The sequence below is a fragment of the Microtus oregoni genome, unplaced genomic scaffold (assembly GCF_018167655.1).
Source record: "Microtus oregoni isolate MIOR12 unplaced genomic scaffold, Mior012 000028F_ref0000031, whole genome shotgun sequence".
Taxonomy (NCBI): Eukaryota; Metazoa; Chordata; class Mammalia; order Rodentia; family Cricetidae; genus Microtus; species Microtus oregoni.
Genome location: NW_024543087.1, coordinates 24,232,208 through 24,259,820, shown reverse-complemented (window position 1 = coordinate 24,259,820; position 27,613 = coordinate 24,232,208). Strand labels below are relative to the sequence as shown.

Here is a 27,613-nt window from a genome sequence, read left to right as displayed (position 1 = left end):
TGGTGTATGTGTGAATGAATGAGGGTTATGTAGTGTATGTGCCTGAGGATGTGAGTATGTGTTTGTGTGTGTACAAGGATAGAGTCTGAATTTATGCTGAGTGTGCCATGTAAAGGCATGTGTACATGGATGCATGTGGCTAGTGACACATGTGTGGCAAGGCGTAGTGGAGGCAGGCTCATTTTAGAAAAATTACTTCATAATTCAGACAAGTAATAATTCATAGCCAGTACAGCACTTGAATGTTTGAATCTACTGCACCAGAGACGTAGGTTGAGACATTAATCCTTGTCACAGGCAGACTCTTGAATGTAATTATAGTTCATGCTAGTTTAGGCTTTCAGGAGATTCATAGTTTGGAGGCAAGGCTATTAGTGTGGGGTGGGGTATCTTCTTGTCCCACCCTACTTATATTCCTCCTATAACTAGAGGTTTATTTCTGTGAAGTCTCAGTGGTCAGAATCTGTCAGTGCAGACTCTGTCCATTGTGATTGTCCTGCAAGTAACAGAGATCTGCCTGGCTCTGCTTCCTGAGTACTCCAATTAAAGGTGTGTGCTACCAGAACTTAAAAAAAAAGTCACCTCCTAGAAAATGTATATACCATTTTTTTAATTAATTTATTTATTTAAGGATTTCTGCCTCCTCCCCGCCACTGCCTTCCATTTTCCTCCCCCTCCCCTGACCAAGTCCCCCTCCCTCATCAGCTCGAAGAGCAATCAGGGTTCCCTGACCTGTGGGAAGCCCAAGGACCGCCCACCTCTATCCAGGTCTAGTAAGATGAGCATCCAAACTGCCTAGGCTCCCCCAAAGCCAGTACGTGCAGTAGGATCAAAAACCCACTGCCATTGTTCTTGAGTTCTCAGTAGTCCTCATTGTCCGCTATGTTCAGCTAGTCCGGTTTTATCCCATGCTTTTTCAGACCCAGGCCAGCTGGCCTTGGTGAGTTCCCGATAGAACATCCCCATTGTCTCAGTGTGTGGGTGCACCCCTCGCGGTCCTGAGTTCCTTGCTCGTGCTCCCTCTCCTTCTGCTCCTGATTTGGACCTTGAGATTTCTGTCCGGTGCTCCAATGTGGGTCTCTGTCTCTGTCTCATTTCATCGCCTGATGAAGGTTAATATTCAGGAGGATGACTATATGTTTGTCTTTGGATTCACCTTCTTATTTAGCTTCTCTAGGAACGTGAATTATAAGCTCATTGTCCTTTATTTATGGCTAGAAACCAAATATGAGTGAGTACATCCCATGTTTCTCTTTTTGGGTCTGGCTTACCTCACTCAGGATAGTGTTTTCTATTTCCATCCATTTGTATGCAAAATTCAAGAAGTCCTTGTTTTTACTGCTGAGTAATACTCTAATATGTATATATTCCATACTTTCTTCATCCATTCTTCCATTGAAGGGCATCTAGATTGTTTCCAGGTTCTGGCTATTACAAACAATGCTGCTATGAACATAGTTGAGCATATACTTTTGTTGTTATATACCATTTTTGATTATATAATTGTTTGTAATGACTGGAATTTAGTGACATGGTCACATTCAGTTGTAAGGACGGCTAGGACATATATATGGTGGTTATTTTTACTGGCCTTGTGTTCTGTTCAAAATCAGGGATCCTATTTTCCTTCCTTTCCCACTTCTACCATCCTTCTTTATTTATGTGATGATGGGAATTGAACCCAGGGTTTCACACCCTCCAAACCCTTCAAATTATTCCTGTTTCTGAAGCAGCCCTTGGGCCCCGTGGAGGCAGAATTTCAATACAGGGAAGTCCCATGCTGTCTGGGGGATCTAATCCAGTTCTTCCGATTGTTCCCCCTCTGTGTAGTGCCATTTGTGTGACAAGACATTCATGAATGCCACCTTTCTCCGGGGCCACATCCAGCGCAGGCATGCAGGTGCGGCAGAAGTCGGTGAGTCCGGGAAACATCTGGGAGCTGCTAGGCTAGGGTTTGGTGAGTGGGGCCCATCCATATGAACTTGCCCTTAGAGCCTCCTAGAGATTCCATATGAGCAGTGCAGTCTTGTCTGGGTTTTCATACCATCCACTGTGTCTGAAGGACCTTTAGTCTCCCTGCCTCGTCTGAAGCTCTCTGAGGCTGGCTGTGAGCATAAATGGGGCAAATGAGCAGTCAGACCAGTTCTATGGCTGTTCTGTATGCTGGCGCTTATCGTGACTTAATCACTTTATTTAATTTTACCATTTCAAATTCCAAAAGGAGCAGCAAGGCTTTGCACTGTACCCATACATTTACATATGCTTTTTGAGTTCAACAGAAGTATCTGTACAATAAACAAATAATATAACACAACAATTTCATTGGGAAAGCGTCGTTATTTTTCATCATTGTAATTCCTTCTTTTTTTTTTTTAAATGAATTTTAGAATTGAAAATGTAACTCAGTAATTTAGGCTTTGCTTGAATGAGTGAAGTTCTAGGTTCAGTTCTTAGACACACACACATACAGGCACATACAGAAAGAGAGAGAGAGAGAGGGAGAGAGAGAGGTGGGGGGGGAGAAAGAGAGAAGAGAGCGAGCTAGCTTAAAGCAGTATTATTTAACTATGTACTTATATATCTCTTCAAAGTTCTATATTGAGGATTATTAAGGAAAATAGTCTATGTCTTATATACTAGTTTCTTGTTTTCTTATAAAAATATATAAAACTTGTAAAATTATGGAAACTTAACTATATTGTGATACATAGAAAAATAAAAATAAGATCAATGTGCTTTATCGCTGGCAGTTATTTTGATGCACTTTTCTTCATGTTTTTGCAAGCATATGAAATCACTTTTGACTATTGCTTTTTTTTGTTTTTTGAGAGAGTTTGTGTGTGTGTGTGTGTGTGTGTGTGTGTGTACGTACGTACGTACGTACTCTTGGCTGTCCTGGAACTTGCTCTGTAGACCAGGCTGGACTCGAACTCACAGAGATCCACTACTTCTGCCTCCTACATGCCGGGATTACGGCATGCACCACTAATGCCCTGCTTTTTTTTGGTTGTTGTTTTGTTTAAAGAGTTGATCTTGAGCTTGCTTAGTATAGTTCCTGATCTTCCTGCTTCTACTTCCAAGGTTCTGGGATTGCAGATGTTTGCTCCCATACCTGGCTGTACAAAGTAATGGGGTTCAAAAGTGTGCATTTTGCATACTAGGCAGGAGTTGTGAAAACATGATTTTTAATGACTGAATAAAATTTCCTGTTGTGACCATCAATTTCTTTTACATTTTCCTGTAGAATAACTGGATAACTCAAGAATCTCCTTACTGTGTACTACAGGGGAATTAACATTCTCTATGTAAATCTCTGTATTTTTTAGAAGGAGAAGGAACTGTTCTTCCTCTGTTTTAAGATTAATTTTTATTTATGTGTGTGTATACCGTGTGTGTGTGTGTGTATGTGTGTGTTTGCCTATAAAGGTCATAAGAGGGCATTAGATCCCTTACAGCTGGAGTTACAGGCAGTTGTGAGGTACTCGACATAGCTGTTGGGAACAGAACTCATGTTCTCGGGAAGAGCAGCAAGTGCTCTTAATCACCGAGCCGTCTCTCCAGCACTGGGAAATGTGTTATTCAATTGTTATTGCCAGCTCTTCTAGTCCACAGTTACCCTTAATTACTTTATCAAACTGAGATAACCCTGCATTCCAAAATTGCTTGTTCCCCTGTCTGGTAGCATAGGTTTTAGTCCCAGTCACTTAGGAGGCTAACGCAAGAGAACTGGAAGGCCCACCTGAGCAACTTAGTGAGAGCCTATCTTAGAATAAAATTTTAAAATGGGGGTAGGGGGTAGGGGTGGGGTTGCTTGCCTAGAGCTCAGTGCCTATTTCAAAGAACAGGCTGATTTTACCTTATTTATTTGGAAACATTTTTTAAAAGATTAATTTTATGCATATGAGTATTTTGTCTGCATGTATATGTGTGTATCACATGTGTGCCTGGTTCCTGCAGAGACAGAAGAGGGCATCGGGTCCTCTGGATCTGGAGTTGCAAGACAGTTGTGAGCCACCATGTGGGTGCTGGGAGTCGAACCTGGGTCCTCTGGAAGAGAAGCCAATGCTCTTAACCTCTGAGCCATCTCTCCAACCCCAAGCTTGATTTTTAACAAGAGTACCTGGTAATTTCCATTTAGAAGTCAGAAAATGTACTTGATACTTATTCTTTATCTGTTATTCTAATACAGTGGTTCTCAACCCATGAATAGCAACCCCTTTTGGGGTTGAACGACGCTTTCACAGGGGTTGCCTAAGACCATTGGAAAACACAGTTTCATAGCTGTAGGAAAATTACAGGCATGAAGTAGCAACGCCATAATTTTGTGGTTGGGAGTCACCACATCATGAGGAACTGTATTAAAGGGTGGCAGAGGACCACTGCTCACTTGTTTTGTGTCCATCTATCATTACTGTCAAAGTACTTTAAGGTACAGTTACTATGGGTTTGCATTTATAGAGCGGTCATGCCCGACACTGTGCTAAGCCCTTGGTGTTGTCACAGTTCATCTTCAGTCCATGCCACACTCCCCACTTGAGAGCTATTCCAGGTTTGTTTTGCAGTTTGGGGACCCAGAGGGACAGGGAGGTGGGGGATACGCTCTTTGTCCCAGGCCAATGAGTTATGAAGTTGCTGTCAGACTGAGGTGTGATTGCAGAGGGAGGATGGCCTCATTGTTGCCTTTTCACCTCTCCTTGTGTGGCCCCCAGGAAAGCAGAAACAGGAGCAGCCACTGGTGGAGGTGCTGGAAGACCTTCGGGCCAAGCTCCAGTGGACCCAAGGGGAGCTGGAAGCCCAGAGAGAAGCTGAGCGGCAGCGGCAGGTCCAGGTAGGTGTGCAGGGAAAAGGTTGGGGAGACTCAGGGCATTGTGCCCAGCCATGCATAAGACTCCCGCAGGGCCCGAATTCCCACTGTTTTTTTCTGAACTGAAAGTCAGAGATAGAGTGCCATCTTCTCTGGTTCGTCTGGAAAGGACCTGTGTGGCCAAAAGGAGAGCAGAGGTCATGGTGTTTTGTGTAGCGATGCTGAAGGCATCTGAACTGGAACATAATGGTTTGTGTTCGTTGGCTCACAGTTTTTGGTAACTGGGTTTGAAAGCTCCAGATTCTAGGCTGGGGACAGGTGAGCTATAAATATTTATGGAGTTAAAAACACTAACTCCCGTTCCTCCATGCATTAGCTCGTTTGTTTGTTAGCAGGAGTTTATTAAGTACCAACCAGGGCTTGTAAAGAAAGAGAAAACGAGTCTTATCCTGAAGGGAATTTCCAGTTTACCTAAGACTTGTCTAGCAGTGGACCCCTCTGGGTCTACACCACAGGAGCTGAGGGTGGAGAGTTCTCTGGATCCCCATCGTGTTATACATGTAGAACAGGCCTTCGTGGGTCTTCAGCAAATGTTTGGTACAATGTGGAAGTAATCATCATATTGCTCTTTCTCTCTTTCTCTAGGAAATAGAGATGGCTCGTCAGAGGGAAATAGAAGCTAGAAAAAAGTTTGATGAGTGGAAAGAAAAGGAGCGGAGCAAGCTTTATGGGGAAATAGACAAGTTGAAACAATTATTCTGGGATGAATTTAAAACGGTTGCCAACCAGAACTCCACACTAGAAGAGGTACCCAACACAAACAGCTTTTCGAAATTATTTTGTTGTAAGCCTGTTTATTTGTTCTTAACATTAATTTTGCATGTTGTGTATGTGTGTATGCATATTGGTTTGCCCATGCACACATATGTAAAGACCAGAGATGGACATAAGATGTCTCCTACCATCTTTCTGTATCTTCTTTTTTAGACTTATTTTATAGTGTGTGTACATGTGTGTGCGTATAAGTGTGTGTGTGTGATGTGGTATTTGTGTGTGTGTGTTCACATATATGTGCGGGTGCCTGTGGAAGTCAGAAGAGGACATCAGATTCCCTGGAACGGAAGTTATAGGCTGTTGTGAGCTGCCTTATGTGGATGCTGGGAACTGAACTTGGGTCCTCTGTAATAGCAGCAAGTGCTCTTACCAGCTGAGCTATCTTTTCAGACTTTCCACTTTCAGTTTTTTATTTATTCATTTACTTTGTAGTTGTTCGAGACAGGTCTTTCAACAGACCCCTGACTGTCCTGGGACTCAGTATATACACAAGGCTGGCTTCAAACTGATAGAGATCCGCCTGCCTCTGCCTCCAGAGTATAGGGGTTAAAGGAGCCCACCACCACACTTAAATCCTGCACCTTAGTTTTTTGAGACACGGTCTCTTACTAAACAGGAAGACCCCATTTTGACTTGAGTGACTGGCCAGTGACCTGCAGGATCAGCTTCTCTCCAGCTCCAGTCCCTGGTTTTACTCAGCTGCACTGCTGCACCTGGCTTTTACATAGGTGCTAGGGAGTTGAACTCAGGTTTTTTTTTTTTTTTGTTTGTTTGTTTTGTTTTGTTTTTAAGACATGGTCTCACTATGTAGCTCTGGCTATCCTGTAACTCACTATGTAGATAGATAGACTAGGCTCCTCTGTGCTGTGTTTAAAAGCATGAGGCACGGTGTCAGGGTGAACTTAGTTTTTACGTCTGTACAATAAGCACTTTGCCTATGAAGGTCTCATCCCACCTTCAGAAGTTGTTGCTGGTCTTCCTGACGCCTGCTGGGGTCTTACTGTGTTGTTGTTGGAGCTGACACGGTATAAGGTTGGACAGCAGATGCCAGTGCTCAGGGAAACCTGTACTGCTCTGCCTCACGCTTGCTATGTGATCTTGGGAGTGTTATTTTACATCCCTGTGCCTTAGTTTCTTTTGTATGCGACAGATTTGTAGCAGCTTTAAATTAGCACATTTGAAGTACATACCACTATCTGGCATTTAATTAGAACTCTCTAGAACATGGACCTTATTTTGCAAAGAGTTCTCATCATTGGGCAAAAAAATGTGACGGAACATAAATGAAAACATTTTTTCCTGACTTATATCTGGTGAATTCTGGCTCTATGGGGGAGGGTCCTGTTGTAGTTGCATATAATAGGTAGCATTTACTGGATGGCCTTACTGTTCCCTGCCTCTGCAGAACACTGTTTCTGGTGTTGTTATTGTTGTTTTTTTTTTTTTTTTCATTTAGAAGGGGATGGGCAGAGAATGTGTGTGTGGCATGCATTCACTTTGTTTTAAAAATGTATACTACACTCCTTTTTACAGGTGAAACCAAGACCATATAATTTGTTCAAGTTCACACAACTAGAAAGAGATGGAGCTGAGGTCTGAACATAGCGTTTAAAATTCCAAGGTCTTGTTTCTGCTGGCTGATCTTTATGCAGGAAGACCTTGTTAAAGTTATTGCTGAATCGCATCTTCTCACACATGCATGGAGTCCTGGTCTCTAATTGGTCCTTCTCACATCAGGAGAACCTTGTTTTGAAAGTGAATTGTCAACTGCTTTTCTCGCCATCACTCCATGTTTTGCCTAAAGATACATACCGGCCTGTTTTCCTAGGGGGATGGCCATGGGATGGAAAAGCAGAGAGGGGGCATAGTAGGACAGACAGGATCTCTCTCTCTCTCTCTCTCTCTCTCTCTCTCTGTGTGTGTGTGTGTGTTTGTGTGTGTGTGTGTGTGTGTGTGTGTGTGTGTGTGTGTGTGTGAGAGAGAGAGAGAGAGAGAGAGAGAGAGAGAGAGAGATCTGTTATTATTCAAGCCTTCCCAACACAGTGCTCCCTGCTGGATTAGGGCTGTTCTGCGGATGGGAAGCTGTTACTCCTTGTGGCTCTCTGCTCCTCACTAGCTCTCTACCCATGGTTCCCGATTTTAAGTGTCCCTGACTTGATACTTCCCAACATGCTGCCTGCTCAGGAGGCATTTATAAATAACTGTTGATTTGAATCAGAGGCTGCTGTTCAGAAATCACCTCATCAAGGGCCAAAAAATTTCTTTTAGTTAGGAAATCTGAGTCTCAGAAAATGACATGATCCTTTGTCAGCTGTGGCTCCCTTTCTGATTCAGAACACATCCTTTTAATACTGGAACACCCCACGATTGCATTTATTTTTTGCTTGTTTGTAAGATATTCACATTGTGCTTTTATGTCTCCTACCTCCTTTCAACATTTTATTTTAGTAAAGTATAGGGATCTAATTGGATACAAGATTATCAGTATTGTTTGATAATTATTTTGTCAATTCATCCTTTTTTTTTTTTTTTCTGAGACAAGGTTTCTCTGTAGCTTTGGAGCCTGTCCTGGAACTAGCTCTTGTAGACCAGGCTGGCCTAGAACTCACAGAGATCCGCCTGTCTCTGCCTCCCGAGTGCTGGGATAAGGCCTGTGCCACCACCACCCGGCCCAATTCATCCTTTTTTAAATTCTGGGGGAAACAAGGTGAAAATCTGTTCAGAATGATTGGAAAAGTACCATGAGATAGTCCTCAAAACCACAGACAGCATCCTGACGGGAGGAGGACTGAGGAGGGCTAAGTGCGCGTTGACAGCATTGCTCCTTAGAGCTTACCTGGCACAGAGGCATGAGCACTTTGGCCGAGTTGCCTGACTGCAGAGAGAACATAAGGATACATGGGGTAGGCGAAACTGCTGGCGGATACGCTAACAGGAGCCCCTGGCCATGCAAAGGGCCAGCTGTGTGGTGCGCTACACAGCGACAGAGAAAGCGGAAGTGGCATGTCAGAACCCTCCCCCTTGCCCCCCAAGTTTTCTGGCCCCTGCTAAAGCGTTTGCCAACAAAAATACTCAAGCTGGAAAATGATTAACATTTTGTCCTGGTATTGCCTAAGCAGTGGCTGGGAAAAGTTATCAAGAACACCAAGTAAACTCAGACTCAAAGCTTCCTAAAGCTGGAATAAGGTTTATCGTAGGGTTATGTGTGGGGATAGAAATGGGCTTTGTTAGTGTAACATGGGTCGGCGGAAAGGGCTTCTGTCTTTTATCCTGTTGTGCCTGCCTTCTCCTCTGGTACAGTGTTAGCTCAAGAATCACTAAGTCAATAGAGCTGGCCCTGACGGTGTGGGAGTGGGTGGGTGAGCTGGCCCTGAGGGCCGAGAGCAGGAAAGCTGGCCCTGCTCCTTGCTGCCTGCTGCAGTGGGCGAGCTGTCTGGGACAGTGCCAGAGCACTGGCCCTGGTGGTGTTGATGAGGGAAAGCTGGTGGGCTGACCAGGACTGACACATCTCCCTTATCTGTGAACTGCTGGAGCATGGGAAGGGGCCGGACCTGCAGATCCAAAGCTGCAGGGTCTCCATGACACAAGGCAGCAATACGATATCCAAGAGGAATCCCTGTGAAGACCCAATATCAAGGGAATAACAGAAGCCAGAGGCCTCAAGCCAGACCAATGGGTCATTGTAATGAACACTTACAAGTAAAGATGTGTGGACTAAAATGTATACTGTGTGACTCACTGGGCCACACTACAGCTTCCACACTGAGACTTTTTTTTGTATGTTAGTTTTTTTCTTTTAAATTTTATTTTATTTGGGGGGATGTGGCAAGTAAAGGGTAGATATGAAGGGATGGAAAGATGAACGGGATTGGGGTGCATGATGTAAACCCCACAAAGAATCAATAATAAAAAAAGTAAAAAAAAATCACTAGATATAAATGGCATGGCTTTGAATACTGTGCAAAACCAAAAACAGCTAAATAGCTGTTTCTGGTGACAGCCAGTGTGTGTGTGTGTGTGTGTGTGTGTGTGTGTGTGTGTGTGTAAGAAACAGGGATCCTCAGGGCATGGCTTGGGGAGCTAGGGATTCTCACATGGGCCCTAAGTGTGGCGTTTTTCAGTTTAATTTAGAGCTAGGAACAAACTGGCCAGGAGCTGGGCAAGCTTAGAACTTGGGGACATCAGAATTTCACTGTAACTGAAATAATACGAGTCCCCCCCCACCATCAATGGGTGCTCCTGTTGTTCAGGGGTTGAGCTTGGGAGACCCCTAGTGAGGGGACTGCTGATTTGTGTGGCTGTCTGCAGGCACACAGGAGTAGTGAGGGCAAAATGGACAGGCTTTTGAGGGGTCACTCTTCCGGTCCTGTATTGGGGAAGGTATATAGCCAGTGTCGTGTCTAGGGCTTCCTTTAATGAGATGATTCTTGGCTTTTCCAGAAGCTGAAGGTGCTGCAGACCTACAGTATGACTGAGTCCCACCTCGGGACTCTACGGGATGAGGAGTCCGAGGAGCGACTCAAGCAGGCCCAGGAGCTCCAGGCCCTCCGAGAGAAGATGGAAGTCCAGGTGAGCTTGAGCTGATGTTTGCTCCACACCCTTCTCTCCAGAGCAACGAGGAAGGAATCTGTCCATCCTCACAGAGGCCTCGGTTTGCCTTGTGGATTTGGTGAAGTTGAGAGACATCAAAGTTCTATATTTTCAGGCCTTGTTCGGCATGAAAGCACTGAATATATGGTTTTCACGCAAGGTTGGCGATGCTTTTAATCATCATATATATATATATATGTGTGTGTGTGTGTGTGTGTGTGTGATATGTATTAATATATGCAAATGCAGGTGGGTCATTTAGACATCTTTGTCCCAACTTTCATTCTGATAAGGTTGAAAACAGTTCAGAAAGTGTGCAAGTGTCCTGGGCTGTGAAGATATTTATGACAAGTCTGTGGTGTGGTAGCGAATGCTTAGGTATCAGCTCAGAGCTAAAAAACCACTTGCCAGTTTTTGTGGTGTGCAGACTCCTATCTGGCCATCACTATGAGGTCACTGAATCGAGCTGGGAAGATTCATACCCAGTCCACTCTGGCCACCACTGGGAGAACCTTACTCAAGTCCAGGCAGAGGAGGTCCGTATCCTCTCTAAGACCACAGCAGTCAGCCACAGCCCAGCATGAGCTCCTGCGTCCGCTCTCCAAGGTGGTTGGGAAAGAGCCGGAAGTCTGTCTGCAGAAAGGCTCTGAAACTGATGACACGGTGTTACGGGAGATCCTCCCACTCCTCCAGCCTATCGCCGCTGAGATACCAGCCCATTGGGGCGTGGTCTCTCTCCCTTTAAAAAAGCGGCCACTTCCCTCTCCTCGCTCTCTTGCTGGCGACTAGACTCACTTCCTGGTTGCGCAGAGGGCAGACGGTGATCTGTAAGTTTTTTCCCCTTTAAATAAATACCACCCTATTAATCATAATTCCAAACTGGTGTGGCATTGTTTATGACTTACGCCTTCAACACAGTGTCTTAGTTAGGGTTTCTATCACTGTGAAGAGACACCATGATTCCAGTAACCTATAAATGAAAACATCTAATTGGGGTTGGCTTACAGCTTCAACGATTTAGTCCATTATCATCATGGTGGATAGCATGCAAGCAGCGGGCAGGAAGACATGATGCTGCAGGAGGAACTGAGAGTTCTCCATCTGGATCCACAGGCAGCAGGAAGAGGCAAAGAGACACTGGACCTGGCTTGAACTTCTGAGACCTCATAGCCCCCCCCCCCCCCCAGTGGTGCACTTCTTCCAACAAGGCCACACCTCCTAAGAGCGCCACTTCCTGTGGTCCTATGAGGGGCCATTTTTATTCAAACCACCGCAGACTAGTTTGCTTTCTATTGCTGTATTAAATACCATGATCAAATGCATCTTGGGAAGGAAAGAGACTTTTTGGCTTCCACTTCCACGTTGCAGTCCATCATCAAGGGGAGCCAAGGCAGGGACCTCGAGGACGAACACGGCTCACTGGCTTGCTCTCCTGAGTCTTGCTCAGAACCACCCCAGGGATAACACTGCCCACAGTGGTCTGGGCCTTTCCACATCGATCATCAGTTAAGATAATGCCCCACAGGCTTGCCTGCAGACCAGTCAGGTGGGGGCATTTTCTCCATTGAGGCTCCCTCTTCCCAGATGACTCCAGTTTGTGTTAAGTAGACAAAAACACAAAACAACCAAACAAAATCTCTAACCAACACAGATGGTTCATAGATTTTTTTTTTTTTTTACATCACAAAAAGTCATTATTACTGGGGAGATGGCTTGGTCAGTCAAGTGCTCACAATACAAGCATGAGGACCTTAGTTTAGATCTCTAATGCCCACATAAATGCCAGGAACAGCGTGCATCTAGAACCTCAGAGCCAGGGGACAGAGACAGGCAAGATTTTGGGGCTTACAGCTCACTGCTCTCAATCCATCTAGCTAATTGACTTAGCAAGAGACCCTATCTCAAAAATAAGACAGAGAGTGACACCTGGCCTCCATGTACATGCAAGCATACCTGTACACACACATAAACACAATATAACACACACGCACATGCACACACACAACCTTTCTTTTCCTGTGAACTTGAACTCTGTTCATATTCTTCCCTTTTTTTTTCTTTGCTTTCTCTTCCTTTCTTTCACTCTTTGCTACAGGGTCTTATGTAGCCTGGGCTCCACTTACTGTGTGTCTGAGAAGGACCCTAACTTTGAACTCCTGACCTTCCTACTTCCAGCTTTTAATTGCTGGAGTTACAGCCTTGACCTACTGCGCTGGCCTTTTGCTTCTCCTCGTGGAAATTAATCCAGCTTTTGTTCTAGTTGTGGATATTTTTCCCGAGTCTTCTATTGGTCTTTTAACTTTATTGTTGTTTGGTTTCTCTGGTAAAAGTTGTCTTTTTTTAAAGAGTCCTTTGCATCTTCGTTAATGTGTATGTGTGTCTCTGTGTATTTGCATACATGTGTCAAGGTGCAGGAGCTAGAAGAGGGTATTGGAGCCCCTGGAGCTGGAGTTGCAGGCAGTTGCAAGCCGCCTGATATAGGTGCTGGGAACTGAACTCAGGTCCTCTGCAAGAGCGGTGACCCTCCATGACTGCTGGACATCTCCTCAGCCTCTCCATCTGTCCTTTATTACTGTGCCTGCTCTGAGACTTAAAAAGAAAATATTCCTGTGTTTTCTTTGAGTGATTCTGTAGCCTTAATCACTACCATTATCTTTTTGCTGTCTTGATTTTTATGTGTAATTATCTGATCTGTCTAGTTTATATTGACTTAAAACAGTCATGCAAGCTTTTATTTTTTTCCTGGTCAGTTAGCCATTTGTTCAAACACAAAGTCAGTAATCTCTCTCCCACTATGTTTCCATTCCCCCCCAAATTGGTTCGGTTTTTCTATTCTGTCTCACCAGGAGCTAGTACCTTTTACTTGTCATAATTTTATAGTTTATTACTGCATAGCAGGCTCCATTTAACAAGCTTTTGCTCCCTTTCAGAAAGCAGAATGGAAGAGAAAAATGAAGGCACTGCACGAAGAGCGGGCGGCTGAGAGGAGAGAGGTAGCTGATGTTGGCTAGCGGGAAAGTTTGCTTTCCCGTGACCTCGCCCTATGCAGCATTCCCCTCTCTGTCCCATTCTCTGTCTAGAATTGGTTGTCAGGTGTATTGTGGATACTGCTCATGGCTGTCAGTCCCCTTTAATATACAAATGGGGTCATCTGCCTATCCAGCAGATTCTTTAGCAAGGAGCTGTTGTGCCCAAGTTTCTGGTCCCCAAATGAATTCACGGAGCCGGATTTCCGAGCAAATTACATGAGGGTTTTTAATAATATTCACATTTAAGTTTGGACCAACACCTTTTCAGCACCCCAGCATGGTGGGTGTGGAAAGTGTGGCAGGGAGCCTTGGGGGAGGGCAGAACTTTTAAAGGGGAAATGCGGTAATCAGGGGAATTCATGTCCTGTTCTCTTGGGATTGGGTAAGGAGTACATAGGATAAAGTAGTTTCTGAACCCATTGGTCAGTTTTGGGGGCACGAAAACTTAACAAAGAGCCATTAATAACTGACAAGGTATCTTCAAGGATAGGATGCCTCCCAAGAACATCTGGACCTCATTAAATTTTTATGGCTTCTTTGTAGATGCCCAAGAAGAGAAGGGAAGTTGAGGAGGAAGTTGGTTAGTCTTCTCAGGCTCTGCTGGCCCCCGGCCTAGAAGATGCCAGGAGCTTGGCCCATGGGGACGGCACTTGTTCCCACCCCATTTTAGGGTTACCCAGTCCCCGTGTGATGGTTTCATTTCATTTGTGTTCTCTAGAGATTCTTTATGCAAATATTAATAACTAGCTTCACTTTACCTCTGCTCTTACATCAGAGGGGGCATGGGAACACATTTTCCTCCCTTCTTGTTTTTACCTGAAAAGAAATTTGATGATTTTTGAGTGGTCTTTTTTTCTTAACTGCCTCTCCTCAGTGGGTGACCATGTCTGACAGAGAACCTTCTTCCATGGTCCTAGAGGCCTGCCCTCCATTTTTAATTCTCCTTCTCTGGCACAGCTCAAAAAAATATACCCAAACCAGAAGGCAGCTAGAATTGTTTGAAAGCAAAGTTTAGAAATTCAGTCTGGCCTCAGGCGAGACCACCACCAGCATTTGGCTGTAGGGACTGCCCTTCTCACCTGGGGTACTTGGGTCCCTACAGACATCTGACTGACCAACCTTCCTGTGCCCACCAGATGCGGGAGGAGAACGAGAGGCTCCATGCCACCCTGTCTCAGGATCAGAAGAAGGCAGCTGCCCAGTCGCAACGCCATATCAACGCCCTCCGTGCACAGCTTCAAGAACAGGCCAAGCTTATTGCATCCCAGGAGGAGACGGTAAGTCAGTCCTTTCCCTAGTCAGCAGCCGTCAGGCCTCTTTTCTGTGAGGCTAGCTTGGCATCCTTCTGAGTTCATGCTGTTGGTGTCCTTAGGCTCCTGAAGGGAAGTGAAGAGGCATACAAGGTTGTAAGGCCACAGCTACCTCCCTCTAGGCTTATGTCTCACTCTTCTCCTCAGAGACCACATAAGATACCTGGTTCCCGGCTGGCACTTTGCATGAAACTTCACTGAAACCTCAAACTGCCCTTCAAGAGAGACCATTTGAGACCATTTTCTTTCTCCCCACTTTTATTCAATGGATGGTGGAACAGGCTGGGTTTTCTATATGTGGCAGGTGACATCGTCTCTAGCTAGGTTGGCGGGACACAGAGATGTGCTCCTTATAGTATTTTCACAGATATAACTTGTTAGCCAGCCCCCTTCCCATAAAGGAACAGCTTCTGATGCGGTTTTCTAATAAGCCAGTGAGACAGAAGTTGCCGAGTCTCCGAGCATCTCCTATTGCTGGGTCCTATGGCTCTTCACCTGTTCTTGATGATTCTTCCCTACCCCCAGTCTGTACTCAGTTCCCCTTTGGAAGGTCCACCTGGGACCTCAGGTTCCTGTGTTCTACATAGCCCTGGAGTTACTGCCGCTGTCCAGTCCCTTCCTCCTGTCCTTGGACCCCTTGCTAGTTACACTTTTCTGTTTGATTTTTTTCTTTTTTAAAAGATTTATTTATTATGTATACAGTATTCTGCCTGCATGTATGCCTGCAGGCCAGAAGAGGGCACCAGATCTCATTACAGATGGTTGTGAGCCACCATGTGGTTGCTGAGAATTGAATTCAGGACGTCTGGAAGAATAATCAATGCTCTTAACTGCTGAGCCATCTCTCCAGCCCCCACTTTTCTGCTTTCTAGCCATTTTATGTCAGTCACTGTACCCACCGGTCATGTGACAAAACTTTTTCTGGGAGACACAACACTCATGTCTACTCACCCCAGATAGGGAACCCATGACAGACCCAAGTGCAGATATCGCCAAAGTCCAGCTTGGCAAGTCAGTGAGTCTTATTGGGGTTATTTATAGGAGCAGAAATGACTCAAAGACAACTGTGTTACCAAAGCCCACCCCACAAGGGTGACAGCTCACAGAAACTGGGAACTTGGAGCACACTGCACAGCCTCAGAAAGCTCAGTAGCTTGGAGGGTCCTTTTTGAGAGACGCTGTTGGCCTAAATCTCTTCCAGGCAGTTCACCTGGTTTCTGCTTCTTCAGACCGCTGGTCTGGTCTCAGCCTTCTTTGCGGCATTTCTCCTCTCAGAGTCTGCATCTCAGCTTGTCTGAGAGTCTTCTCCGTAGCTCAGCTTTCTGAGAGGGACTCTCAGCTTTTATTCCTTTCTCTGTCAGGGAGGGGCCTAGTGAATCTGGTCAGTTTCAGGGACTTCCCCAAGCTCTTGTGAGTTGTCTACCTGCCTGCTTTTGGAACTTACTACACACGATGGAATGTTTCAGTCTCAGAGGAAGCTGTTATAGGACCCCACCTTGTCTCTTGCTCCCTGCAAATACTGGCCAAAGAGGAAGGAAAAGGCCCATGTTAGGGAAGGGGTGCTGAGCACATTTGCCAGTGTCTGGGTCAGGCCTCCTGGTAGGGATGCTGACCAGGCCTCTGTGTGCCCATAAGCCCCCAGGTCAGCTGTCTGTGTCACTGGTTAGAATTTCTCTCATCTCCTAGCTATCTTACATCAATTTTACCTCCATGCCAGCTGTACCCCCGTCCCATCCTGCTTCTGTGGGCTCGTGCCCTGAAAGAGTGGTTCTCTGAAGATTGTCGTTCCGGTCTCCTTTCCCTGAGAAAGCTGAGCAGCTGGTTATCCAGGAATGCTAGCCATTACTCTTCCTTGGTGTGGTCTCTCTCCACACGCACATGGTGGGAGATGAGATGTGCTTGGGGCGGGGTAGTAAGTCATTCTAGTTCTTGGTGGGTGGCAGGATAGCAGCCGTTGCCCTCTCTTCCTGTTCCTGGCAGGTCTACTGCTCAGAGCAGAGTCTCTACAGTGTCCCCTGCTGGCTGTAACCTGCTCTGTCCCATCTTTTGCAGATCCAGACGTTGTCCCTCAGGAAGGCGGAGGGTAAGTCAGCAGTGGGTGGTCAGGATCAGTCAATCTTTGGGTTGTCCTGGGCTCTTTGCCTTCTACGCCCCACCCCAGGTGATTTATGGGTCAAACACTGGTGACAGCAGTCCATGGGACATTCGCTGTGGTGTCAGGCTGTCCAACTGGATGAGACAGAGGGCTTATGGGAGGGAGGTCATTTGTGCTTTCTTTCCATCAGCTATCAGCGATTCTTGCCTGTTTTATTGTTCTCTAGTGGGAGGGAAGAGAGAAGGGTCTTGGGCATGGTGTTGATAGGACTGGGCCCTTGAGTTGTCTTTCTAACTCGCCTTATCTGTGGCATGCCATTCATAATGACTGTGTTTCATGCCCAGCACTTTCCGTTCCTCCTCACATTAAATTGTGATTTGTTGTGCGATGGGTATTATAGCTCTGTTTTTCCACATAAGGACACCGAGGCTTAGTGAGGTTCAGAGACTTACCAGCTTATGCACAGCCACTGGAGGCAGAGCTGGGATGTGAGTCTGATGTTCCCGCCTCTAGTGTCTGTGTTGGTGACTGTTTTTCCATCCTGTCCCTCTGAGAAAGATGAATCTATGGACGGCTTGCCCTTACAGACCACTTCTCCCCCGGGGTACTACATCTTTCTTTGAGTCAGGGGTGAGGTGCAGGGTTCTGGTGACACTAATTGTTCCTGTCTTCTCAGAAGTCCAAGAGGTGCCAAAGGCTGTGGACACAGAGGAGGAGTCTTCTGAGGAAGGTGGGTCGGTCTCTCTCTCTCTCTCTCTCTCTCTCTCTCTCTCTCTCAAGCAGATTGGCCACTCTCCTCACTTTTTGTTTTCTCTTTAACTGTAATCTGGACACGTGAAGCTATGGCAGAAGGAACTGAGGACACAGGATAAATATTCCTTAAGCGCCTTGCATGCATCAGATGTCTGTTTAAAGGCACTAACATGCGGTCTGCAGGGCCACTGAGTCACAAGCTACAGGAGGCAGAGCAGTACCTGCTGGGCTTCTGACTCAGGTCCTGACCCTTGTGCCTGCCCCACTGCCTCTCACCCAGTGCTGTTCAGAGCACCGGAGGAGAGCTCACTGCACTGGCTTTTAAATGGTCTCTGTTTCCCATGTGAGTGAGCTGTGGGTAGATCATGGAGGACTTAAAGTAACAAGACTGTCAAGTGCTCCAGAGAGGAAACTTGAATGGGCGATCTTGACTGCCCTTTAATCTGGATCAGAACAGAACCAGATTCAACGGGTGGAGGCCTGGCTAAGGCTGGAGCCCGTCTGGAATCTGAGACCAGAGTGGAGCCCACGGAACAAGTTGTTTCCAGGGTTTGATTCCAATTCCCAAAGCTATGAGTTGACCTCAGAACTGACAGCCCAGATCTGGGATGTCCTAGGTGGCTGGTGATGGGGGTGTAGAAGCTGGGTGGTGAGTCTAAGACAATGAGAGCCAGGAGGGAAAATATGTCATCTTCTGGCCCAGGGGTTGACATGTGGGAGTGACTCATTCTAGGCACTGGGGTTACTGGCGGGTACACGGGCTCTCAGGGTCACTGGCAGGCAGGTCCAGGGTTGGTGTGCTTAGCAGGGAGCACTGACCTTGCTTATTGTCTCCTGCTACAGAGCTGCAGAGCTCCCATGATGAGCAACGGAAGGTGTTAGCAGCTCTGAGGCAAAACCCCACTTGGCTGAAGCAGTTCCGGCCCATCCTGGAAGACACCCTGGAAGAGAAGCTGGAAGGCATGGGGATAAAGAGGGTCGGTTTCTGGGCTACTGTTGACTTAGTCATTCGATTATGTGTGTAAAGACAGGGTCTTGCTGTGCAGCTCAGGATGACCTTGAACTGTTGAAATACGGAGCAGCGGGCTGTGTCCCGCCACCCGGCTAGCTTTACCCGAAATAATTACACAGAAACTGTATTCTTTTAAACACTGCCTGACCCATTAGTTTCAGTTTCTTATTGGCTAGCTTTTACATATTGATCTAACCCATTTCTATTAATCTGTGTAGCCCACGAGCTGGCTTACTAGGAATGATCTTAACCTGCGTCTGTCTGGAGTGGGAGAACCATGGCGACTCCCTGACTCAGCTTCTTTCTCCCAGCATTCCGTTCTGTTTACTCCGCCTACCTAAGGGTTGGCCTATCAAATGGATCTAGGCAGTTTCTTTATTAATAAGAAATCACTCCCACATCATTGAACTCACATCAATCCTCCTGCCTCAGCCTCCAGGGTGCTAGAATTAACATAGTATGCCGTTGCACCAGGCTAAGGGATACAGTTTTAAGGGCTGAGACCTATAATGAAGACAAAGAGTTTTCTTACCCAGAGAGGCGATTGGTCGGTGTTTATCTTGCAGGCTCATCCGTTTCTTTCTGTGTTCCTTGCTGTCTCGGGATAGCTTCTGTCCTGACAAGAGAGGTCTCTCCTTTGCTCCAGGATCTTATCCTGACACTCTCAATGTTCTTCACTCACTGGTTACTTTTCCCCCTGTCTCTTTAACCAAATCACCAATAGAGGACATTCAGCTGGCTGAGTCTGGTCTATGGGCCAGTCCCATGTGCGTAAGTGTCTCTCTAAGTCCACTATCTATGTATGGGGCCTGTGACTCTTCCCAGATGTCTACAGACAGAGCCCGAGAGCATCTATTAGTAAATAAAGGTACAGTATGGCATCAAAGTAGCCAAGTGTCATAGCATTGAACCCTCCATTTACATTTCAGTGAGTAAGATTAGAAAACCAAGTCAAGCAGACATAGATGGCTGGGTTGAGTTTTGTAAAGATGCTGTCGTCAGCTGCTGCTTAATCCTATGTCGGTCCTGTGTTCAGTTTTGATTTAAAAATGTCTTAATTTTGATAAATCTTCTTGGATTCAGGTGCCTCCCAAGCCCTGTCCTGGGCTCTGGTGGGTGGTAGGCAGAAGCCCAGCAACTTCTAGCAGTACACACTGGACTTTGAGGTTAATTTCCAAACGCTGTTAAACAGGGAGAACACGGTAGAGCCAGGAGGTGCAAAGAGAAGCAGGCTATGCTCTCCCCCTGAGATTCGGTTGGATGTAGGGAAAACACGCCTCATCCAAGTCCCTTATGGGGTGAAGTGGATTGAACTGTGATGTAGCACTTCGCCTAATCCTATGTTGTGCACTGTGGTAGAGCTTCCTAAACCCTGAGTTCACACACTTTCGGCTATGTGTGAGGCCCATCCTCTCTGTTCCCCACTTCACCCCTCCCACACAGGCTGCAGACACAGTACCTCCATGTCAGCAGCTATCTGGAAAAGGTGAGGGAGCCTGTGTCTGTGAAGGTGCACGTCTGTCTCTTCCAGGACACAAAGGGAATTTCAGCTCAGACTCTCCGACAGCTGGAGTCCCTGCTGAGAACCCAACGGGAGCAGACAGCTCGAAGCTTTCGTGAATTTCGGAGTCTGAGGGAGAAACTCAATAAGGAAGTGACCAGCAGGGTGAAGCAGAGGTGGGAGAGTACAGCTGGGGTGTCCCAGCCAGAAGGCCAGCCTCCAGGTAAGGGGGGCAGGTGGGCTTTGAGACCACAGGAGAGGATTCCATTCTGGCTGTGGCTTGTTTGCATGGGAGAAGGGAGCTTCCCCTGCCCCCCTTTGGGGATGTTTTTCGGACTGGTAGAGCTTGTGGAATTCTCAAGGGCAAATGAGTCCTGAGGTCCTCCTTTGGAGAAACAGAGTCATGGGAGGAGCTGGGTTGAGACAGTTAAAGGATGGTGAGGTTCCTTTCCTCAGTCGTGGCTGGGCATGACCATGACGCCCATGCCGTCTCATGCCCAGCAGGTGCATAGAAAGTTTGCCAAGTGCAGCCTGCACATATATATATATATATATATATATATATATATATATATATATATATATCTCCCGGGGACATCAGAGATGGTTTTAGTTGGTACATGGACCAATTATTTTACAACTTGTTCTTTCTTTCCCTTCACATGAATTGGGGAAACAATCCTAGCATACAATCATGTGAGGTAGTAGAATTATTTCTCATTTGCCCAAGTGTCTCTAACTTAGTATAGTGTCTGCTTTGCTTGACTTTGTACCAGGACCTGCCCTGCCACATGAGAACGCAGGGAGGACTGGGAGGTGTGAGCCACACAGACACAGGGGTGCTGGACACTCAGGAGGGGGCAGGAAGAGGGATTTGGAGAAGAAGAATGGAAATGTCCTCAGACTTCTGTCTTTCAGGGGAAAGAAAGGGTGTCTTGCTTCTAGTACCACCTTTTTTCCCCCCATTGCTGTCATCAGAGAGTCAGGAGAGCTCCTCCCTTGTCTCCATTGCCCCTTCCCTAGCTTTGGAATTCAAGTCATTAACTGTGATGAAAGACACATCTTCACGACACTTTGTGGACCTTTCCTTCCTGCTCACATTCCCCACAAGCCCTTTGCTGATGCTCGCCTCGTCTGCTTCGAGTCTAAGCAGTTCTCAACCTGTGGGTCGCGACCCCTTTGGGGGTCGAACTCCTTTTTCACAGGGTTGCATAACAGACAACCTGCAAATCAGATATTTAGTTACGATTCATAACAGTAGCAAAATTACAGTTATGAAGTAGCAATGAGATAATCTTGTGGGGTGTGTGTGTGTAGGGAGTTGCCGCAACATGAGGAACAATATTAAAGGGTTGCAGCATTAAGACGGTTGAGAACCACTGGCTTAGACCTCGTCCCTTTCTCGGGAGCTTGCTGCGTGATGCAGTGGAGGGAGGCAGTGGCAGATGGACGGCCAGGTTTGTGACGATCACTTTGCTCCACGCAGTTGAGGGCAAGGTCCTCCATAGCTCCAAGTCTCTGTAAAGCAGAATGACACTGCCTGAAGATGGGCTGGGGGCTGGGGAGGGGTGGGCAGCAGAGATATGCAAAGAGCTTCGCTTAGTGTCTGGTGCACAGTAGCAGTAAGTTATTGTTGTTTCCTCCCAGTAGGCTTGTTTTGGCCTTTCTCCTCTCTTCATCTTACCCCTCCCCACTTATGAATAAACACAGCCTCTGAGAGCAGCGCCTCACAGGCGTGTTTGACCTTGAGCTATTGCAGTAAGAAGTACTCGGTGCCTGCTGCCTGCGTGTTGGTTTCATGCAAAGCACTTACTCTAGCTTCCTGTGATACAGTTTCTCTCCAGTTCGCTTCCCATGACCAAACATCACTGGACCCCTTGTTTCCTAATGGGAAACAGGGGTGGTATCTGATTGCCTTCTAATTGTCTGCCTTGGGCACAGCAGCCTTTCCTGCAGCTCTTGGTAGTTGTGTAGTCCTGCAGCGACCTCTGGTGGCAACAGAGTTTTCCTGCAGGGCCTCTTGCGTTCAAGGTTGGGAGCTAAGTCAGCCTGGGTCTGCAGACTGGTTGACTCCTCCGGTCGTCTGTAATGATGGCATGACCCGGGGACATCAAATACTCTCCAAGTCTCTGAGCTTTGTCCTGGTAGAGGGACTTAAGATATAGGGCGACTGTCAAATGTACTGTGGCTTCATCATTTCTGGTGTTAGACTTTCTTCTGTGTTATTTCAGGACTACAGGCCCAACATTGGCATGTTCTGCAAGTCATTCCTTTCTGTGTTTCTAGTCAAAAGTCAGCGGACCACACTGGCCACAAGGGAGGCCAGGCCAAAGACCAGGACCCTGAGTGTGGTACTGCCATCCAAGCCAGCAGAGCCTTCTACACCAGCTCGTCCGAGCCATAGCAGCCATGGCCCTGGCCTCCCCCAGGTGTCCACCCCCATTCCACGCCCCAGAGTGCATGGACCCTCCAGTACCCCTGTTTCCCCTGGGCCCGGGCTGAGGTGAGCTCTAGACTTTGCCCTCTTGTGGGGTCTGAGGTGATGGCCTCTGGCCTCTGGAAGCCTGCCCTAGACCCTTAGAGAGCTCTGTATTACAGGGGTGGGATGGGGACAGACGTGGACATTGAAGATAACTCAGGCAGTGTTCAACCTGAAGCTCTGAGAAGAGACTGGGCTTCCTTCACTCCCGCCCAGGCAGATTTACCCTTCCCTTCCCATCTCTTCCTCCAATCCACAACTATAGTGAGAGGGTGGGGCCTCAGGTCCTCTGGGCATTATACTTCGCCTGAGGGAGCAGGGCTAGCTTGGGGCAAATTGGAAAGCCAAAGTCTGGTTTTTAAATTTTTCTTTCTGGTTTGTGTCCCTTTCATTTCGTCTCGCAGCAGTACCCCTCCTTTTAGTTCTGAAGAGGAGCCGGAAGAAGACGTTGTACAGCGTGTGTCTCTTCAGCCCCCCAAAGTTCTTTCCAGGTCTGCACCCCAGCCGGAGGGCAATTGGAGCTGGTCTGACTCTGAGACCTCAGAGGAGAGTGCCCAGCCCTCTGGCAAGGGCTCTGGTGGGCTGGCTTCCTCAGGTGAGTCTTTCTCTGGCCTCAGTTCCTCTGTGCCCTGGAAAACCCTTCACCTTCTTCCGGGGAGTTCTGATCTGGCATTTCTTCTTTGGCTCAGAAATGCCAGGAGGAAGTTAGACCTGGGCAAGAGTTATTTTGCCCCCTGTTTTTGTCTCTGAGTTGTCTAAACGTTGGAGGTTTTATCTAGTAGAGAAGGCCCTCTAAGGAATAGGTCCCTTTTGGGGCTATATGGGAGAGATAGAAGGTAGCTGGAACCCAGAGGGTGTCTCCATCAACAGCAACTGTAGCATTTTATCCGGGTAAGAAAGTTCTTTGGCATTTTCTTCAGTGACAGGCAGGGATGCCACTTGCCGATGAAAAGTGCTTTATAGAGACTTAAGCTAAGGGTTCTGCTAATTGGGGTTCATTATTAATTCTTTAAACTTACCATGCTTTATCTAGTAGGTCATTATAGTGACGAGTCAAACATTTCTCTTCTCAGAGTAGTGGCGTCTGCTCCCAGCCATTCAAGGTTCCCTTAGAAAACTACGGACAGAAGTGAGGCCTCTGCCTTAGGTTGTGTTTCTTAGCTCTGGCCGAGTCAGGGAATGTGAGGCTTACAGTTTTCACTTTGCAAAGCTGGAAGGACAAGCAGTGGGGTTTGCAGTCGGTCAGACAAGATTAACCGTCATACGTCACCTGCCTGTACAATCTTTGTAGTTCGCGAATTAAACAGAAGCCCCCCTCAGATTCATCAGAGGGACAGTGTCCACCAGCAGCCATTTCATAAGTCAGCAGTCACATTATCAAGGCATTCTTATTTTTATATATTTTTATTTATTTATTTTTTTAATTACCAAAGCATTCTAAGCCCATATAACCAGACTAGTTTTAGCCTGGGCCTTCCCTGTCTCCTTTTCCCTCTTTTTTTTTTTTTTTTTTTTTTTGGGTGGGGAGAGACACTAATTTTGTCTTCTTCCTCTTGACTATTGCTCCATTCTTTCTGTCCAGGTTGGAGACTAATATGGTCCAAAGGGGCGAAGCATTTGTTTCCCAGGCTCATCCCACTAATGTGACTCCTTGCCCCCTTCCAGGAACTCTGGTGCAGTCGATGGTCAAAAACCTTGAGAAGCAGCTTGAAACGCCAGTGAAGAAGCCCTCCGGAGGGGTCAGCATGTTCTTAAGGCCCAACGCTGCTCTTCAGAGGTCTTCCACGCCAGCAAGGAAGTCTCAGGTAGGACACTTAAAGATGGCCCTACATTCCATGGAGAGCCAGCTCCAAATGTGTGGGCTCTGGGGTGAAGGCTGGGGAAAGACTGAGCAAGTGTCTGCTTTGACATGTCCCGAGAAGGACATTGCATGTGACCTTGTCTCCTTTGTCCCTCTGTATGTGGAAAGATGACCACTTTGGATGTTAAAAAAAAACCCTTTGGTTCATTAGATAAGTTCTTTCTGGGGAGATTTATTTTCTAGTCTCCTGCCTCTGAGAGCCTCCTGTTGTGGTTGCTGTCTTCCTGTGCTATCTCTTCCATACTGGGCCCCTCCCCAGCCCTTACTTCACAGAAGACCCCCAAAGGGGCTGGGTATAAAGCACTGCCCACTATCAGAGTGGTACCTTACAGCATGTCAGACGGGGACATGTAGACAGCTTGTTCCAACTATTCAAGGTGGTGGGTGCCTCACTGCTGCACACCTTGGTGGCTGCCCTCCCTCAGGTGCAGACTTAGCACTCACACGAGCGCCAGACTCTTTTTTAGCCACCTTGTCCCTCCCTCAGGGAACAGCTGCCACTTTCTGTTACCTTCTAGGGTGGGAAAAGAGAACTCTTTCCCGCCACTCCATTTGCAGAGGATGAAGATGCTGCCCTAAGCAACAGAGGAGGAGTGAGCGGTTGTCTTTTTAGTGCTGCTGATGGAACCCAGGGCCTCCCACCCGCTACACAGACACTGTCACTGAGCAGTCCCCGTAGTCTCCCGCTTCGTGTTTTCTAACAGCACCCCGACATACCTTTTCTTATCACACAGTAGGTATGTTTGGCTCATCTTGGAGTTTGTGTAGAGTCCCCAGTTCTCCTGCTCTCCATTTAGAAAGAGCACCAATAATTTAAATTAGACGGAGGTGTTGTCCGGGCCCTGGATGGGCTCTTCTTGTATGCCAGGATAAAATAGCTGGAATGTTGTTCCCATCTCCTCTCAAGTTCAGCGTTTTCCAGGCAGCTCTGAGCACCAGTCTGTGAGGAGGGGTCCTTTCGACTAAGGTGCATTCATCCCAAGAGCGTCAAATGTTAGAGGCTTCCAGTTCTGTCAATGTGAGGAGCTAAAATCTGCATATACTATCACTCCGTCTATCTTTTCATCACACACTGTGTCGGTCTCGTCACGGAGCATGTGTAAGCATCTCCGAGCTCCCTGTCTTCTCTGCTGTGGGTGGGCACTAATAGTCTACTGCAGATAGATGGTGGTGGGAACACGCCCAGGTTTACATGCAAACATGAACTACCAGGTCCACCCGTAAACCTCTCCAGGGTGCTTGCCTTGGCCTCATTAGTAGGAATCCAGCCCTGTTTCAATCGCTGTGGCCCTGAGTCTCTGATGCAGGTTTTCAGAGGTGGGGAGCTTAGAAGGCAGGACCAGGAGTCCCCTCTTCTCATCGCTTTAGTCTGAGGCATCACTTTCCCCCATTTCTGTCTTGGATGCTGCTGAACGCTCTATCATCCTCCTGCGCTTATCAAAATCCATCTTCTCCTCCTCTTTTACCTCTGCAGCTTTCTGAGGATGAGAGTGACTTGGAGATCTCTTCCTTGGAAGATCTCTCCCAGGACCTGGACCAGAGAGGAAAGCCAAAGCCGTTGTCCCAGCCAAAGCTCCCAGAGAAGTTGGATGCCAGCCCTTGGAGCTCTGGCCGACCTCGGGTTCCTGGCTGGTGATTCTGCGTATGGTTGCCAGAGGGCTTAGCCTCGGTACCTGGCTCGGCTCAACCTAACAGAAGAGACGGTTAGGCCTCTTGCTCCCACCAGCAGCCAAGAAGTCTTTCCCGTGAGGAGAAGCAGAGCAGGAGATAGACGGGACCTCTATGTCTTCTCTGTGTATGGACTGCTACCTCAGAGGGCCCTGGTCCTGCCGCTATCACAAGGGACTGGGTCCTGGAGTGGTGTCGTGTGCAAATGGAAGAAGGATTGTAACAGGACCTCCAAGTGTTTCTTCCGGGGTGCCCATGTCCAGTGCAGTCTTACAGGAGGTGCTGTTTGTAGTCTGCAGGTCACTGTGGGGATGGGTCCTGCGTAGTCACTAGTTCCCTACTCTGTGCTGCGCTACTGAGTTGGGGTGCAGACAGAGGTAGGAGGTGCGAAGTGTCTGCTGCCAGGGCCAAGTACAGTAATCTAGGGCTAGACATTACAGTCTTAGGTGGGCATGGGAAAGGCCTGTCCTAATTCTATTCCTGTTGCCAGGATAAAGCACTGACCAAAAGCAACTTACAGGAGGAAAGACTTGGTTGGGTTTATAGTTCCAGGTCACAGCTTATCACAGAGAGGCAAAGGCTGGAACCTGAAGGTAGAGCTGCTTGCTGTTCCCCGCAGCATTACCTCTGACCAAGGAAGTCACTTCACAGCCAAAGAAGCATAGCAGGAACCGTGGAGGGTGCTGCCTGCTAACTGGCTCACAGCTGTACATACTCAGCTCATTCATACGGTTCAGGACCGCTTGCCTACGGAAGGTACCGCTCACTGTAGGCTGGGTTCTACACCCATGAACAACCAGGACAGTCCCTCACACACGCTGCCCTCAAGCAGTCCCTCCACTGAGGCTCTCCTTTTGGACAGTTCTCTGTTGTGACAAATTGATGTTTAGACCTAATCTGGACACCTTCCAGCCCAGACCAGGATGACCCTGGAGAAATTCCCTGAGTTGTGACACCGGGTGGAGCTTGTTCACGGGCAAGAAGAGAGAGCAGTTTGGATGGAGCCTCTTGTCCCCATAGAACCACAAATTTAATTTTTGAGATCATTTCTGATATGAGTTTTTATATATAGCTTTTTTATATGACTAAATTTTTTTTGGAGGAGGAAGTTGAGGTTTTTTTTTTTTTTTTTTGACAGGGTTTCCCTGTGTAGCTCTGGCTGTCCTGGAACTCTCTATAGAGCAGGCTGGCCTTGAACTCAGCTTGCTTCTGCCTCCCAAGTGCTGAGATGAAAGGTGTATATGGTGTCACATGACTTAGAGTGTATTTTTTTTAGTATGAAGACATTTATTTATTATAGTGAACATTTAAATATAGAATGATATACGTACCTCTCTGTCGTTCTTTATTATTATTTTTTCCCAGCTTTGTGGCTTGCGGGTGGTGATGAGGGGATGAAGCAGCTTCTTCCTCAGTAGCGCTGGGTTAGGGCCTTTGGGACGCAGGATTTAAACTGCAACAAGACAGCCGGCTTTACTGAGGCACTTTACCTGGGCAAGGTAAAGATGGCAGAAACGGGATCTGGCAGAGGAAGGTCGTGGAGTGCAATGCAAAGTTAAAGAAAGGAAGAGGCGTGTCCTTAGTCAGCAGTCTGTGCTGTGCAGAGACACCATGACCACAGCCACTCTTATAAAGAAAAGCCTCGAATTGGGGCTGGCTCACAGTTTCAGAGGCTTA

The 27,613-nt window shown here is 47.1% G+C and overlaps 1 protein-coding gene across 4 annotated transcripts in view; it reads left to right on the top strand.

Annotated features, from left to right (window-relative positions):
- The window catches only part of Dzip1l (DAZ interacting zinc finger protein 1 like), a 39,276-nt gene extending 12,016 nt beyond the window's left edge, over positions 1–27,260 (top strand). For 2 of the 4 annotated variants that reach the window (XM_041676747.1, XM_041676745.1), the window contains exons 4-17: positions 1,831–1,915; positions 4,710–4,828; positions 5,450–5,611; positions 10,079–10,207; positions 13,159–13,221; positions 14,394–14,534; positions 16,620–16,650; positions 17,339–17,392; positions 18,259–18,392; positions 19,959–20,151; positions 22,215–22,431; positions 22,812–23,002; positions 24,073–24,212; positions 25,743–27,260. In XM_041676747.1, coding sequence (XP_041532681.1) covers positions 1,831–1,915; positions 4,710–4,828; positions 5,450–5,611; positions 10,079–10,207; positions 13,159–13,221; positions 14,394–14,534; positions 16,620–16,650; positions 17,339–17,392; positions 18,259–18,392; positions 19,959–20,151; positions 22,215–22,431; positions 22,812–23,002; positions 24,073–24,212; positions 25,743–25,904 — 1,821 coding nt within the window. In that variant the 3' untranslated portion in view covers positions 25,905–27,260. Of the gene's footprint in view, positions 1–1,830; positions 1,916–4,709; positions 4,829–5,449; positions 5,612–10,078; positions 10,208–13,158; positions 13,222–14,393; positions 14,535–16,619; positions 16,651–17,338; positions 17,393–18,258; positions 18,393–19,958; positions 20,152–22,214; positions 22,432–22,811; positions 23,003–24,072; positions 24,213–25,742 lie in introns of those variants that run through there. The other 2 variants (XM_041676746.1, XM_041676749.1) reach the window with 2 other exon arrangements.
- The last annotated feature ends 353 nt before the right edge of the window (positions 27,261–27,613 follow it).